The 15,131-nt window shown below is 41.2% G+C and overlaps 1 protein-coding gene across 1 annotated transcript; it reads left to right on the forward strand.

The window, feature by feature from the left end:
• The first annotated feature begins 792 nt into the window (after positions 1 to 792).
• rel (v-rel avian reticuloendotheliosis viral oncogene homolog) lies at positions 793 to 14,166 on the forward strand. Its single transcript, XM_022193135.2, has 11 exons — positions 793 to 888; positions 1,271 to 1,309; positions 2,572 to 2,711; positions 2,871 to 3,019; positions 3,826 to 3,917; positions 10,229 to 10,369; positions 11,034 to 11,138; positions 11,352 to 11,570; positions 11,693 to 11,758; positions 11,863 to 11,937; positions 12,044 to 14,166. Exons 1-11 carry the CDS (start codon positions 882 to 884, stop codon positions 12,946 to 12,948), a joined length of 1,938 nt encoding a protein of 645 aa, XP_022048827.1. The 5' UTR covers positions 793 to 881; the 3' UTR covers positions 12,949 to 14,166.
• The last annotated feature ends 965 nt before the right edge of the window (positions 14,167 to 15,131 follow it).

Genomic DNA, 15,131 nt, shown 5'->3' on the forward strand with positions numbered 1-15,131 from the left:
ATATTTGAGGTAGTTCCAAGCATCTGGTTTAATGAAAATGTAACAGAGATATTTGAAAAATCTGTAAGATCACTTTTAGAGTTGCTCAGAAAATATTTTCTACTTTTACAATCATCTGGATGCAGCAATATTAAGAAATGTTTTCATATTTTCATATTAAAGCATTTTCAAGGGTAGACAGTATGGGCTAGTCTGTATAAAACTTTCAGATAAGCTACTCCCCCTCCTATGCATCTGCCTTCTGAAATAGATGTAAAAACATTCTCTGACATAAATGAAATGTATTATTTGCAAGGCACACTTGACATAAATAGCTAAATAATTGTCTTCCTGTGCACTCACTGCGGAATTAATATAGAACATGGGCTGGGCCTAGAAAGTGAGAGGGATGGCCTTACCTTGTACAGCAAAGATTCTCACACTGTATTTTCATTTTTGTCTGAAATAACGTAAAAATTGTCTAATTATCAGACAGATTTCTGGGCTGGGCTGAGCTCTGTGGGACTAACTCATGTCATTCATGTTTCTATTGGAGGGTATGTGTGTGTGTGTGAGGGGGGGGGGGGGCAGTGCATGTGCTGTACATGTGAGGTATTCCCTACGTCCCCCTGGGTATCGCCTCCTCCGTGGCCGTCCCCACAGTTCCCACTCTGACCATGGAGCTCCAGCAGTGGATCCTCTCAGCTCCGTCCGCTCTGTGCTCTGACTCACGGCGCTCCTGATTGGCTGCTTCAGACGCAGCGCAGTGACGGAGGGGAATTCCCCGCCAGCCCGCCGCTCCAACAATTAACACTTTTCTGTCCTCTGTCAGTCATTCAGCCCGAGCTGCTCCAGGAGACGGTGCCCGCTGACAGAGCTGAGAGAAAGCGAGAGACTGCATCATGGATGGTGAGTAACGACACCTTTATTTACTGTACAACAGCAACAGGAAGGTGGAGAGTGAAAGGCTTAAAAATGAATACTAACAAACACACCGGTGGAACTGTGTTCAAAAACACTGCTATAGAGTGAGAAATTGCAACTCTAAAGTCTGATTGCACAATGTTATTATAAGGACCTTATTCTTCGCATTATTTACTGTTTGGCACCATTATTTTTTCTGTTTAACAGCCCAGTGAACTTCCTCTTTATTGCAATGATTGACAGTGTTATTCAGCATGGATGAAGTGGTATTATTGTGTCACTGTCTACGCTCCAGTACAGGTTTTTCTATCCAATCTGCATGTTTATTTGCCTAATTTGTTCCTACTTGTCACACTTTCCTCCTCAGTTCTTATACCCTCCATGCTAGGGGAGGATCCACACCTAAGTAAGTCCATTTCACTGCTGTCAAACTTAGCTGTAGAAGTGCACAATTTAAAGTGTAAATTAAAAGAAAAAAATCACACAATACATGCAGTCATTGCACTTCCTCATTTTGTTTTATTGCTAAGTGTTGCCTCTTCGGATCTTTGTTGTGAGCATGTATGAGAAGTAGAGTTTCTTCTAATACTTGTGTTTATAGTTTGTGGTGTTTCGACATAGTGTAATATTTGAGTTTGAGCTACATCATCTTTCGGTTCTGTGTTTGGAGCATCCTCTGCAAAATGAGGAAGACTGAACATGGGTGAGCCATTTTTAAAAATGGTATTTGGCAAGCGTACATTTCTTAATTATGCCAGAAATGTAACTTGACTTGTTTCATTCCGACCTACATAAATAACATCTGCTGCACTTTGAGTGCTTGCTGCTCGGCTGTCATGTCCGAGAAAATGACATTTTGTGTTGTTGAAGCAGTAGAAATACTGCAAACCAAAAACAGAAGTGCTTCCCATGTCAGTTTTAGTTCCTCTCTTAAACAGACATCATGTGGGGACACTTTTGCTTCCTGCATATGGGCCAAAGACCTCAGACAAACTCATTTCTTGGTGTCTTTTGAATGCACAAAGGCTGAGGCTTGCCTTCTTTGGAAGCATTTATGGCACAATTTGTAGTTTAAAACAAATAGAATGCATCTAGCTGGGCTAAAATTATTTTTAAAAATGAAAGATTTTTTAAAATGTAGGTTACATAAAAGAGTTCCTTGCTTTAGTCATTTAGACACACAGTGTTCCAACGCTCTAACACAAGCTGCAGCATCTTAGGAACATTCTGGCTGCTTTGGCACAGTCGTCTCATAGCATTAAAAGTACAGTTGTCACTAATACCATTAAACATGACTTCCAGCAGGACATGACTCTGAAATTGAAGCCGCTAAATGGAATTCATGGAATTCATTCACTTCATCATGTACACCTGTGTCTTTCCTGCTGTAGCATGTCAAAATGTCTTCTATGAAAAAGACCTTTATAGTTTGAACCTTCACATCTAATGTTTGGTGTGCAAGTCACCAAATCAATGCTTTATGGGATATTAATGATCAGAAACATGATTCTTAACTGCGTATGCCTCAGCTTGACTGGATCCAGCAAAAACCTGCAACCAAGTAGACAAAAAAAAAAAACCTTTAGAGTCAGAGTCTTAGTTGACATTGTATCATCCATTCACCCTTTCTTTCTAAATCTGTATGAACCCCTTGTCTTCCCTCTCCAGTGGCTGAACCGGCGGTTCAGATCTTCGAACAGCCCAAGCAGAGGGGAATGCGCTTCAGGTACAAGTGTGAGGGTCGCTCGGCCGGAAGCATCCCCGGTGAGAAGAGCTCCGACAACAACAGGACGTACCCCAGCCTGCAGGTCAGTCAGGAACACTGTCACCTCCTCAGCCGCAGTGATTTACATGTATATTTGTGCATAGAAGATGTTTTTCCTTGTTTTCTCTTCCTCTCCCCTCTGTTTACATCTTTCTGTACAAGTTGGCTTGCATATATGTCAATATATACACCTTCTCCACAGATCCTGAATTACTGCGGTAAAGGGAAGGTGCGTGTTTATCTGGTGACTAAGAATGAACCGTATCGGCCGCATCCACACGACCTGGTGGGGAAGGACTGCAAAGACGGATTCTACGAGGCTGAGTTTGGTCCAGACCGCAGAGTGATTGCGTGAGTTCTCCTGCCACGGTCACATCTGTCCAGAAATACTCTGCAGCAGCGTTTGCTTCGCTGTCAGTCACCATCAAGAGCAATTAACACCCCAGTCTCAGTCTTAATCATCATGCTGTCATCCAAATAAGTAATCACTCTCTCTTTTGTGTGTACACACACTGCAACATAATTGATTTGCTCTCTATTGACAGCATTTCGTGTTTCGTTTGACAGTTTCAGAAGGCATCGAGTGTAAATCGATGACCTCTCAGATACACATGAAGAAACTCATACAACAGACACACACGCGCGCGCGCGCACACACAAAGCATATTTGTCAAACCATGTCTGTGATGAAGATGGCAATATGGGAATTCCCCAAATGACATCATCCATATTTGCTGTGTGTTACAGAGAGAAAACAAAGTTTGTGTGTGTGTATGTATGCGTATTGGCGCATGTGTGAGAGAGTGTGAATGAGTCAGAATCTATTGGTGTGTATAATCTGTAAACCCCTCATGGGCTTGTGCAGTAAATTCAGGATGATTTAGAATATCAGGCAGCCATGTAAACAAATTGGATTGTTCCAGCAGACCTGGATCAGCCATGATCAGAGAATAGTTCATGAATAATGTGCTGGACTTGTTATGATTTACTGGCCAAACTGGATAGGTTAGGATTATTGCATCACCGATTCAACCTTTGCACACAACGTTTTTTTCAGATCTTTCTTCACTCAGGTGTGGCCCTGTGTGTTGTATTGTGATGAGCTTGTTGCATTAGTGTCGGTTTCTCATGTTATTGTTGTCCTATTATTGACACAGTTTCCAGAATCTGGGTATCCAGTGCGTGAGGAGGAGGGAAGTGAAAGATGCGATTCTTCAGAGGATCACCAGAGGGATCAACCCATTCAATGGTGAGTCGTTCTGCTCCCAAATCCTGAAATCTGCCTGTTTCCGTTTTTATCTCTTTCATTGAGAGCTCATATCACACCACCACCCCTCGAACATATCAAGCTAGTAAAGCTGACAAAATGCAGAGAGTATAAATGGAAGCTGTGATGACAAAATTTTAAATTGTACTTGTTAGTAAAAAGTAATCACATTATTGTACTGTCCTAAGTAACGCTCCCCAACACCAGACACAAGTGGTGCGCGAACTTCAACAGTCAGAGATTGCCATCCCAGGGCGATGCTAGCTTCATCATTTGATACAATTTACCTTAACTTTAAGAAAAAGATATCTAACGTGACTTTACCTTTAATAGAAAATGATCTTCACAAACACACGTAAACAGTCTCCAATAATGATTCAGCAGTTTTTAAGCTACAGCTCTAGCTGTGCTGACTCATATTAGCTACAGGACATTATTGAATCACTATGCTAACTCTATCCTGGGTAGCAATACATCTCTGATTAGTTGGTAGTATCAGTTATGTATATGTATGTGTATGTATATATATATATATATATATATATATATGTATAATTACACATAACAAACATGAATCACGTCGCTGCTGCTGCCTTTCCTGCTGTATTTACTGTTAAACAAGTTAAAAAAAATTTCCAAGAACTGTTTTCTTAAATCTGTGTTGACCCAGTTCTCCGGCAGTTGAGCTGATTTTCCAGCATCTATTTGAAAATCTGCTCTCCTGCCACGGCGCTATCTACAGTAATGCCATTTCCTCTCCGTGCTTTCATTCTGCGGTCCTCTTGAGAAGACAGACAGCAGTTCTCGTGTACAAACAGGCGTTGAGCTACTTCCCCATTCTTGGTCACAGTTGCTCAATTCAGCACAGTGCAGGATGCCACGTGAGAGCTGGGAATGCAGGATTCATTAAAAGGGGGAGGGTTGAACCGAGGGGGTTCCCCAGCGCTCCAAGATGATGATAAAAGTAGGGTAGGGTGCTTTACAGGTCTGTAAAACTGTGGAGGGAATGGAAGCTCTATGATCAGGTTGGATTTAAACATGTATGCTCTTAATGTTTGAATTGATCTCAGATTTTGTGTCTGCTGCATTTTTTTAAATGCACTGAGCAAAGTTGCATGTTAGTTTGAAAGTCTGCTATAAACTGCACTTATTTCACATATTTACAGTTTGTTTTGATTTATTGCTTTCTGTGCTTGCAAAAGTCTCTGACTTAACAAAAATTTGAAAGTGCAATACAGATGGCTCCTGTGTGAATTGAAACTCTGACCCTGCTGACTTTTTTTAGCATCTTGCACTGTTGACTGAGCGTCACCTGACATGACCACATCTCTATTATCATACATTATTGTTAGTTTTAGAGCTTTTAGACCTATTATAGGTCTTAGAAGACTTGAAACACTTGTCATGTTTTTGATAATGATGTCAGGCTATGCAGTCAGTTCCCTGTACCTGCTGCTATTCAAGACAAATTATGATTTTGCTTTAATACAAGCAACCAGAGCGAGAGCTTTCCGTTGGACACAGAACGGTAGCTCAATGAAGCATATGCAGTAAAGTGCCAGCTACAGATACAGGATCTGTTCGATCTTTGATGTTACTGGTCAGGAGTCAGGTTGCCATGGCAGCACCACCAACTCAAATCAGATATATTTATTGCCTCAGACGTGTGCAGTGGACAGTTGGATGTCTATGTTTTTTATGGCTCAACCCTTCCCCTCCCTTTAGTTCACTTCTGCTGTGAAACTCAGCTGCTTCCTGTGTCAGAAGAGAGATAAAACATACCCCCTCCCTCACCACAAGCACACTTGCATGACCACTTTTACGCACACACATACACACTCACACACGCATGTAAACCAACTGAAGTCACTTCATCTGATGTATGTAGATTCACTAAGACTTTGTGAAACACAAAGTGGACAGTGATGACTCAGAACATGCTGTGAGTGTGACGTCAGAATACAGAATATACATATGTGTCAGTGTTTGCTCACTTTATATGTGGGACAGAATCTGCTCTAAAACCGTTATCTTTTTGCCACATTTGCAAGTAAGAAATTTCAGTTAGTTTCTAGCTCAAAGTCGTGTTGGTCTTCATCTCCTGAGCCTCTCTATCACTTACTGTTCAGTAGTGATGAAACCTGCAAAGCCACAGCACTGACCACTAATCAGAGCCACATATTGTTATTTCCCCCCTAGTTTACTTGTGTAAATCACCTTTTCACAGACAGACTGAGATCACATTCTATTAGGACAGCTCACCTCACACAGACGTGAGCATGACGTACTAATGTTTCTGTATTACTGTCGCCTTACATTTTTACATTGTGGTTGTGTGGTGCTACACCTGTCAAATGTTTACTCCTTTCACACGGGACAGAAATCTGCTGTAACACACAGTTCATCGTGATTTAGGGTTATACATGTGGATTTGTAAAATCATAGACAAACTGGGACTCCAATATCCATGAAGATTTGGTTTTATGACACCAAATTTAAATGCTAAGTGGCAGTATTTAACAGTTAAACAACACAAGCTGACAATCTATTTAATGTAGATTTCAGTCCATAGATTTCTTCTCTGTCATTCGTTGCTTAAATCTTCATAGCCACGATAGAGATTTTTTATGAAAGCTCATTTCTCCCATTTTTCCCAACTTTGAAATTGTTTCAGATCGTCACTCAACATGCACAAAATCCTCTGAAACAAAACATCGTAAATGTGACATAGATTATTTCTGAAACTCAAATCATTGTGGACAGATGGTTTTTAGTGTCATCACCACTAGTCCCTTCCCTGATTGTCTTTGCTGACTGAAAAGGGTTAACATGAGGAAATTGTCCTTTTAAATATACCCATCATTGGTTCTTGTAAGAATAAACTAAACTGTGTTTATATCCAAACTACAATACCTTCTGTAATTTTTGTGTGTTAAAACAATTTTCTTTTGTTCCATACACACAATAGTGCCGTGAAGGTGTAGTATAGATGATGTAACTATAGTATATGACTGTGTAGTGTAGCCTTGGCCTCAGGAAGACACACAAACTCAATGTCGCATGTCGTGAAACGTGGTGAAATTGTGAGTCACACAGTGGAGACGCTCATTGTGGTGAGGCTTGGCACCTGCCTCCCCTTCTTTCTCACTCTCAAATTCTGCTCCCACACTAACACTAACCACTATACTTACCCCGCACCCCACCTAACACCCTCCCCCACCACTGCCCCCCCCCCCCCCCCCTCCTCTCACTGTCCCCCATCACCAGTGACCTCCCCCCTCTCCCTCCCTCCCCAGCAGCTTGCAGCTTCATGCAGCTCAGGATGCCTCTTGGCTCTGGGGCCTAGTTTCTTTCCACCACAAACACACACACTCACCACTCTTTGTACCTACAACCCACTTTCCTGCACCTGTCCGTCCAGCCTCGATCAGTAGCACACTCCACCAACACTCGCTCGCACACATGCAGACCAACACAGCATGTTCCATCAATATTTGCTCTGACAGTTCCGTCCTCCTTCAGTTTCTCCACTGTGTGTGTCTCTGCCACCTACAGCAGGCAAACCTGATGACCCAACACAAATCTGAAGTCGAGCAGAGCTGCTGCAAGGCTTTGTTTGTTGTTGTTGTTGCTTTTATTTAGGACACTATAACCTCTTCACTTAGTGAGCATCCAGACAGTACCTACATTTTAATGAAGTTGTGCCATATGAATAGAGTAGCTTGACAGCACCCCACACAAAACGTGCAACACAAATATAGTCAATTAACTACACATACACTTCTCACTATGCTTACACAAGATGTAAAGGTAAAGCTACTCATCAGAAACACAATAGTGTAAACATCTTTACTACAAAATAAAATTATAGTTTACTGATAGAATGATTATTGCTAAGATAATAGATTATACTTCCTGATTATATTAGATGATATTAATTTCCTGTAATGTATTTTGCAACTAATGCCTGTAAATCTGCTTTTAAACCTGCACAATGCACTTTAAAGTTGACCCTTCATATTTTGTGCAGATTTACCTCATTTAAATTAATACATACACATATATTATTCTTATCTGAGCACAACTGATGACCTGACAAGGAGGGAACTCATGATGTATTCATTTGCATCCTGTTTCCAACTCTTTTACATGTTTCTGTAGTGTTTGTCACACATTATGAAGGAATGCGTTTTTGTGCTGAGAACCTCCCCGATTACACTAATCTTATATTTAGCCAACAGATATCCTCTGTATCTCTGTATTAAAGAAAGTCTGTAACCCTTCAAAACAGTCTGCGTTATTCTGTCCACAGTCATACAGCAGACTGTCTGAATGCCATCTGATATGGAACACTGTAATAAAAATTAGAGCCAGCCACACATTTTGGCTGAAGCTGATATTCAATATCACAGTTTTTGAGCAAAGTGTGAAGCTTCATGGTGACACCAGCCAACATTCGTCACATGTATTGTATTATTTCACACTAAAAAGCATGGAGAGACATGTTAGCAGTTGTTTTCCTCCTCTTCTGTTCTTGTTAATTCTACATCTGCGGCTCCAGTCAGACTCTCAGCACAAATGTGTTGACTTCTGACTAAGCAAAATCCAAACAGATCTTGAGCCTTGGGAAGAATATTGGCTGGTGCCAGCAGCGCATGCAGAGACAGAGCAGGAAAAATATCTGGCTGGCTGTTTGCACTGAACATGTCCAGTAAAGATGAGGACTTTCCCTACACCTCATGTGTAGCTACACTGCAGTGGTTTTGATTTTGTTTAGTGTTTCTGTGCAGAAGAGCCACATATTATGGCTGTGGTGTACTTTTGGAGCAAGAAAAGAAATATTTCTGGTATTACACTGTTGGTGTTTAATTTCTGAAAAGGCATTAAACATGGTGAATAATCTTAAAACATTTTCTGGTGTCCCACCACTTTCATAGACGTCAGGAGCCACCGTGGTCACTCGTGCAGGGAGTCTCATCTCTTGCTTTAGTGTCGTGCAGACACTCACATACAGAGACACACACTACTTTCCACTTTGAGGTGACGTCGCAAAGCGTCACCGTGGCGACAAATTGTAGGCGGGGATGGCCTCGACTTGAGCGCAAAGATAGCAATAGAGAGACGGAGGAAGAGAAAGTAGGCAGATGTGAAAGCCTGGTGTGTGTCTGTCGATGTGTGGGTGTCTCTCAGTCAGAGCTTTGCTGCAAGGTGTGTGTTTGCGTGTTGCCCCTGAAGGGATGTGTGATGCTCGTGTGTGTGAGTGTGTGCAAATTAGAATGTAGGCTGAAGACGCTAGAAAAAGTTTATCTGTGACGTGTTTATGTTGATGAAAGGTGAGGTTTTGGGGACAACCTACAGATGTGACTGACACAAGCACGAGGACATCTATCTATCTATCTATCTATCTATCTATCTATCTATCTATCTATCTATCTATCTATCTATCTATCTATCTATCTATCATATTTTGCTCTAGTAGGGATTTAGTGAATGGTTACCATTCTCATAACCTGTTTAAACTCCAGGTCACACTTAAAATAATAGTGTTTTCTAAAGGGTCAATTCACCCAAATTCATGTAGGACCCCTTCTATGTGCTGACAAGCCATGCAGATAATTAGATGTCCTGACAGTTTCAAATGTACCAACTTTGAACAGAATGGTACTTTGCTTATAGCAATTAAAAATTTAAATCTCACATTTAAAGAATTGTGCAAGAAAAAATGTATCTGAAGTAAGAAGTAGTTGTAGTTAGAGGTAATCCACAGAGTCTGTATTTAACAGTTTTCTGAGAGACTACTTTGCCAGTAGAACATTCCAAGGCAGATTATTTCTGGCTAATTCTGCAGATTAAGTGAGGCATGAACACTGACTGATATACTTTTACTTTATTCCATACGTCAACTTCACTACAGTCCAAAGACTATTCTGTAAACTGCCATACAATCAATAATGCATCAGTCATAATAAATATCCAATAACAACACTGTTAATGAACACATTTACCAGCAGCACTTGAAGTGGCACTTAAAAGACAAAGTATCTTCTCTAGATAGTATTACATATTCATCTGTGTATTTTGGTGTCAGTGATCCTTTGTTTATTTTACTGATTGTTTGCGTCATGGCAGTAATAATGCCTTTTGTGAGTCACTGTTTGCTCTCATCTAACTGTGACACTGACTGTGTGTGTGTGTGTGTGTGTGTGTGTGTGTGTGTGTGTGTGTGTGTGTGTGTGTGTGTGTGTGTGTGTGTGTGTGTGTGTGTGTGTGTGTGTGTGTGTGTGTGACCTCAGTGCCACGTGAGCAGCTGCAGCAGACGGAGGAATACGACTTGAACGTGGTTCGTCTGTGCATCCAGGTTTTCCTGCAAGACGAAAACGGCCACTACACCCGAGCACTCAGGCCCATCGTCACCAACCCCATCTACGACAACAGTGAGTGGCCAAGCTCCGTCATTCACATCATCTTAGGCCTTTACAAATGATGAGAACATGAGGAAACTGCCATATAGTTGCACTTATTGGGATACAGGCTGCTTGGATCAGCTGTCCACCTTAGGGTTTAGGCGATATTGAATTTTAAAAACTCAGGATGATAATCACGTTAAAGTAAACAATTGTAATGAAACTGTAAGAATCGAGAACTTACACAAGTAGCTGTGTGTGCACCTACATTACATACGGTATGTGCTAGCTGCATCTGTGAATGGAAATGTTTGTGTATGTGTGTACAGAAGGTTTTCTCTCAACACTGTTTCTTAGTGATCTAGTTTACAGTTCTTCACACACACAGGCACAAAGGGGAAGTTCTCTAAATACACCAACCCTCTAACAACACTGTTACCATAGAGCACTTCCTCTTCTGACAGCAGGCATGTGACATGTGGGACTTCAACTGTAAACTGAACGTGTGTTTTTCTTCAAGGCTGAGGCACATACTAAAACAGCAATACTGAGTCACTCACACATTTTTATTTCCTGTACAGTATGCAAACAATCAAGTCAAGTAAAAGGCAGATTCTGACGTTATTCTTGCAGTATAGTGGAATTCTTTAGATTTGTTGCGTTGAGTGTTTATACTTTGTTTCTGCATCACCAGGGGCCCCAAACACAGCAGAGCTGAGGATCTGTCGGGTCAACAGGAACAGTGGAAGTGTTAAAGGAGGAGATGAGATCTTCTTACTTTGTGACAAAGTGCAAAAAGGTACATATTTTTTGCATTTTGTACCATGGATTTTTCCCCAACTAACTGTCATACATGTGACTATATATTGTATGTTTTCATCTACTTTGCATCTGTTTTCTCCCCATTCATCTTCATTCAATCCATTTTACTGTTCATAACCATAGAGCCCATCTCTTTGCATGCTGATTCAGTTTTCTGCTTCTGTCACCCCATTGCCCCTCCTTCCTCCAGATGACATTGAGGTACGCTTCTTCTCCTCCGACGGCTGGGAGGCCAAAGGCTCCTTTTCTCAGGCTGATGTTCATCGCCAAGTGGCCATTGTTTTCAAAACACCGTCCTACTACAACACCTCCATTACAGAGTCCATCACTGTGCACATGCAGTTGCGACGACCCTCCGATCAAGAAGTCAGTGAACCAATGGATTTCAGATATCTGCCCGACGACAAAGGTGAGCAGTGATCACCTTTTTTGTGTGCCAGCTAAACTCAAACTCTATCTGTTCTTCTGTATCTGATGGTCGGGTTTAGTAAGATCCAGGTGATAAATGGGAACATTCTGTGTTTGTTACAGATCCTTATGGCTACAATGAAAAAAAGCGAAGAAGAGAACACTTGATGAAGATGTCAGGATTGTCAGGTAAGACCTGTAGTACTGTATCTACAGCACTGCCCATTTGATATGATTTCACATGTCCATGCAAGTTCATGTGCTTGTATTGTAACTAAGGTTTCTCTCTCTAGGTGCTCCTTTTGCTGGTTTAGCTATGAGTAGGCCAAAGGCGGTGTCACAGAGTACCATGGGTCACATGCGGAAAGGTAGTTCAAACAGCAATTATTAAATCTTAAGTCAAATACAATATATTTCCACTAAATCAGGATACCACAGTCCTCCCATCACACTAAGTGCCTCTATGTTTTCCAGACCTGACGAACATGTACCTGAGGCAGAACACACCTATGATGCAACAACAGTCTGTCTTCAACCAGCCATACCAACCCAACCCTCAAAATGTAATGATGACATCTCCGGCTCCTAATCTACAAATCAACCGTTCATGGGTAAATCCCAATCCAGTACTCTCTGTGGACACAGTGACCGTCAACCCATCTGCTGGCATCAGCGCTCTACCACGTCCTAATAACAGCAGGCTACAGCAGCAAAACCGCGGGTCTGGTTACTCCAACAGAAGGCACGGCAGCTGTGAGAACAACACCCTCCCTCAGCTCTCCATACGGGACTTGCAGTGCTTGGACACAGTTCCTCAGGTCCAAGCAATGAACCAGACGGAGACTCAGCCACCCTTCCAACCACAGCATCAAAGGGAGGAGCTTGCACCTGAGACTCAGGCTCAGAACCCTATGGGCAACCAGGGCCATGGCCTCCAGACTATGTGGTCTGGTTTCAATACCCTCAATGCAGGCCAGAACACCTTTAATGGATCAGTTGGAGGTGGACAGGCGTCACAGGGACTTGGCTCATACCCCTTCCTAGAGGGAATCGAAGGAGATGATTTTCTGAAGGGCCTTGTAGGAGTGGGTACTCAGACCAGCTGTCAGCTAAAGCAGGAGCCCCAGATCACAGTGGGGCAAGAGAGCCATGCTTCTCTCATGCATTCCCCAAGGGAAAGCCAGGGGAATACTTACATCAACCTGCTTCCTCGTCCTATGAGCAATGGTGCCAACATGGATCCAATGAGACATGACGGTGTTGGCATCACTCAGCCTCTTACAAATCTGCAGAATCGTTACGGAAACAGCAGCATGGTCTCAGAAAGTCACTTTCCAAGTGTGGCTGACTGGCTGAAAGCACCTCGGCAAAATGAGTAAAAGAGTGACATTTTTGATATCGAAAAACAAGCAAAAGCAGCTTCACGGTGAACACTGATCTTGTTTAGTCTTGAAAAGTCAGGAATTTTTTTTCACCCGTACTGGCTCAGTAAGGCTTAATAGGTGTTTGCTTGAGGAATTTCCTCAGTGGACATCAGACCAAATTATTGGCAGCCAGCTGGATCCATCGCCAGATGAAGGCTTTGTTTCAGACAGTGAACTGATTGACTAGTTTCCTGTTTAGCAAAGACCTCACCAGAAACACTTCCTACTTCTGTATGGCCAAACATGTTACTTGGTAGGTTGTCTCCTGACTGATCAGTAGAACTGAGCTCACATGAGTCCAGTTGGTTTCAGCAATACTAAGACTTGTATGGCTGAACTATGCCTTAGGTTGTAATTATGACCTTACCACAGGCTAATGGCTTCCAAACCAAAAGGATGCCTTTGAAGAAGTGAATGTACTACTTTCTTTCTTTGTCTTTGTCAGGTGATGTTGGATTCACTGTCAGCATACTGTGTAATAAATCTTTGTTGGTGCGGTGGTTTGCTCTTAAGAAAAAAAAGGAGGTTGACAGATTTTTTTTAAAAGTAAAGCAGAAGAAATTGCTTATTGCCATGGATTTACTTTTTATTTTTTATTTCTTTGTAAAATTTGTCAGTTTGATTTTTTTTTTTTTTTACCAGAGCATTTGCTTTAAAGTGCGCTCTGTACATACATGTTAGCCGTAGTTGAGAGTGACAGCAGTAACCATGCTGAAACACTCAAGAACTGGCAAGGTACTGAAATTTCCATTGAGGAAGTGGGAGGACGCACATTCAGTGGTGTTTCTCCTTTGTAATGACTATGTCATACCAGCGATCACATGTTATTCAGAGTTCTCAGAGCATTTCTAGCAGATGTTTTATACGTAGATACAGACATCAGATACAGATGTCAATTTTAATGTTTTATTCATTTAACTGATGCTCTTAGGGATAGTTACCAAAAGCTTCTTGCTCAAGGACTGATGGCACATGGCTGATAATGGACAAACATTGATTTCTGTCAGACAACTTTAGCACCTCTGGCCTCACTCAGCCTAAAATGTTTTCTTAATTTTATGCCTTCTAGAGGCTTTTTTTCTTGAATGAAAGTATATATTTTGATGACTACTTTGTAAGATTTGATATTTTTCTCTTTTTTCTACAAGATCAGCAATAAACAGTCTGTTTCTACATCGTCTGCCATTCATTATGTCATATTTTTGCAAACATTAAAAAAATTCCCAGTTGTAAATGCACAATGCGGTGTTTGAATATCAGAAAATGATGGTGGGGGAGAAGGCCACATACATTATTTTCTATACTGGCACACCTCAGCAAGCATTTCCACACAAATACCATTACCACACGACACTAAATGATTTACAATCCCTCCATACAAGTTCATAAATAAGTAATATTGTGTTAATGATATAAGCATATCACTGTACTCTTGTATGAAAATTAATTGAACTTTTACTAAAATCTGTCACATTATAGAAAGATAAGAATAAGCATACAACATTGACAATGGTATAGTGATGTCAAAGCTGAAACTTAAAGGAATTGACAGAAGGTTACCACCAGGAGTGGACCCTGCAGGTTAATTTGACTCAACACGGGAAACCTCACCCGGCCTGGACACGGAAAGGATTGACAGATTGATGTCACATTTATAGCCATTGGGTGTGTAAAACAGTGCTTATATCTGGTAAAGAGATCATGTGTTGTTAACAGTCTAACAGTGAGTATATCTTTCCCACAAAAGCATGTGTCAAAAACAAAACGATGGCATTGAGCTGTATGAGTTTCCACTTTCAGTTTAAGCAACATGTGCATGTCCTCTTTCATTATCATCATGATTTTAGTTATGGCAAAAACGTTACTCACTTCCCTCTCAGTTAACACTTAAATTCCTAAAATGAAAGTCTGCAGCTCAAAACCCTGCTTGTGTGTCTTAATCAAGATCTTTATGCGTCCAATCAATCAGACAATGATCTTTTAGCATTGGTCAAGTGTATGATTGTCTCAAATGACATAAACATATCACATTATCATGAAATAGTTAATCCAAAGCAACTAGCTTAGAGATGTTTTTAATTTTTGAAGGAAGAGTTCATTATTCTGAGAAATATTTTAATTTGTTACAATCATTTGTT

The sequence above is a fragment of the Acanthochromis polyacanthus genome, chromosome 15 (assembly GCF_021347895.1).
Source record: "Acanthochromis polyacanthus isolate Apoly-LR-REF ecotype Palm Island chromosome 15, KAUST_Apoly_ChrSc, whole genome shotgun sequence".
In the NCBI taxonomy this organism is placed as follows: Eukaryota; Metazoa; Chordata; class Actinopteri; family Pomacentridae; genus Acanthochromis; species Acanthochromis polyacanthus.

Excerpts from the sequence above, each read along its gene's own strand:
- rel (XM_022193135.2), top strand. Across the intron at positions 1,310-2,571 it reads AGGGGAGGATCCACACCTAA|TGGCTGAACCGGCGGTTCAG; the intron begins GTAAGTCCATTT and ends TTCCCTCTCCAG. Across the intron at positions 11,938-12,043 it reads CATGGGTCACATGCGGAAAG|ACCTGACGAACATGTACCTG; the intron begins GTAGTTCAAACA and ends TATGTTTTCCAG.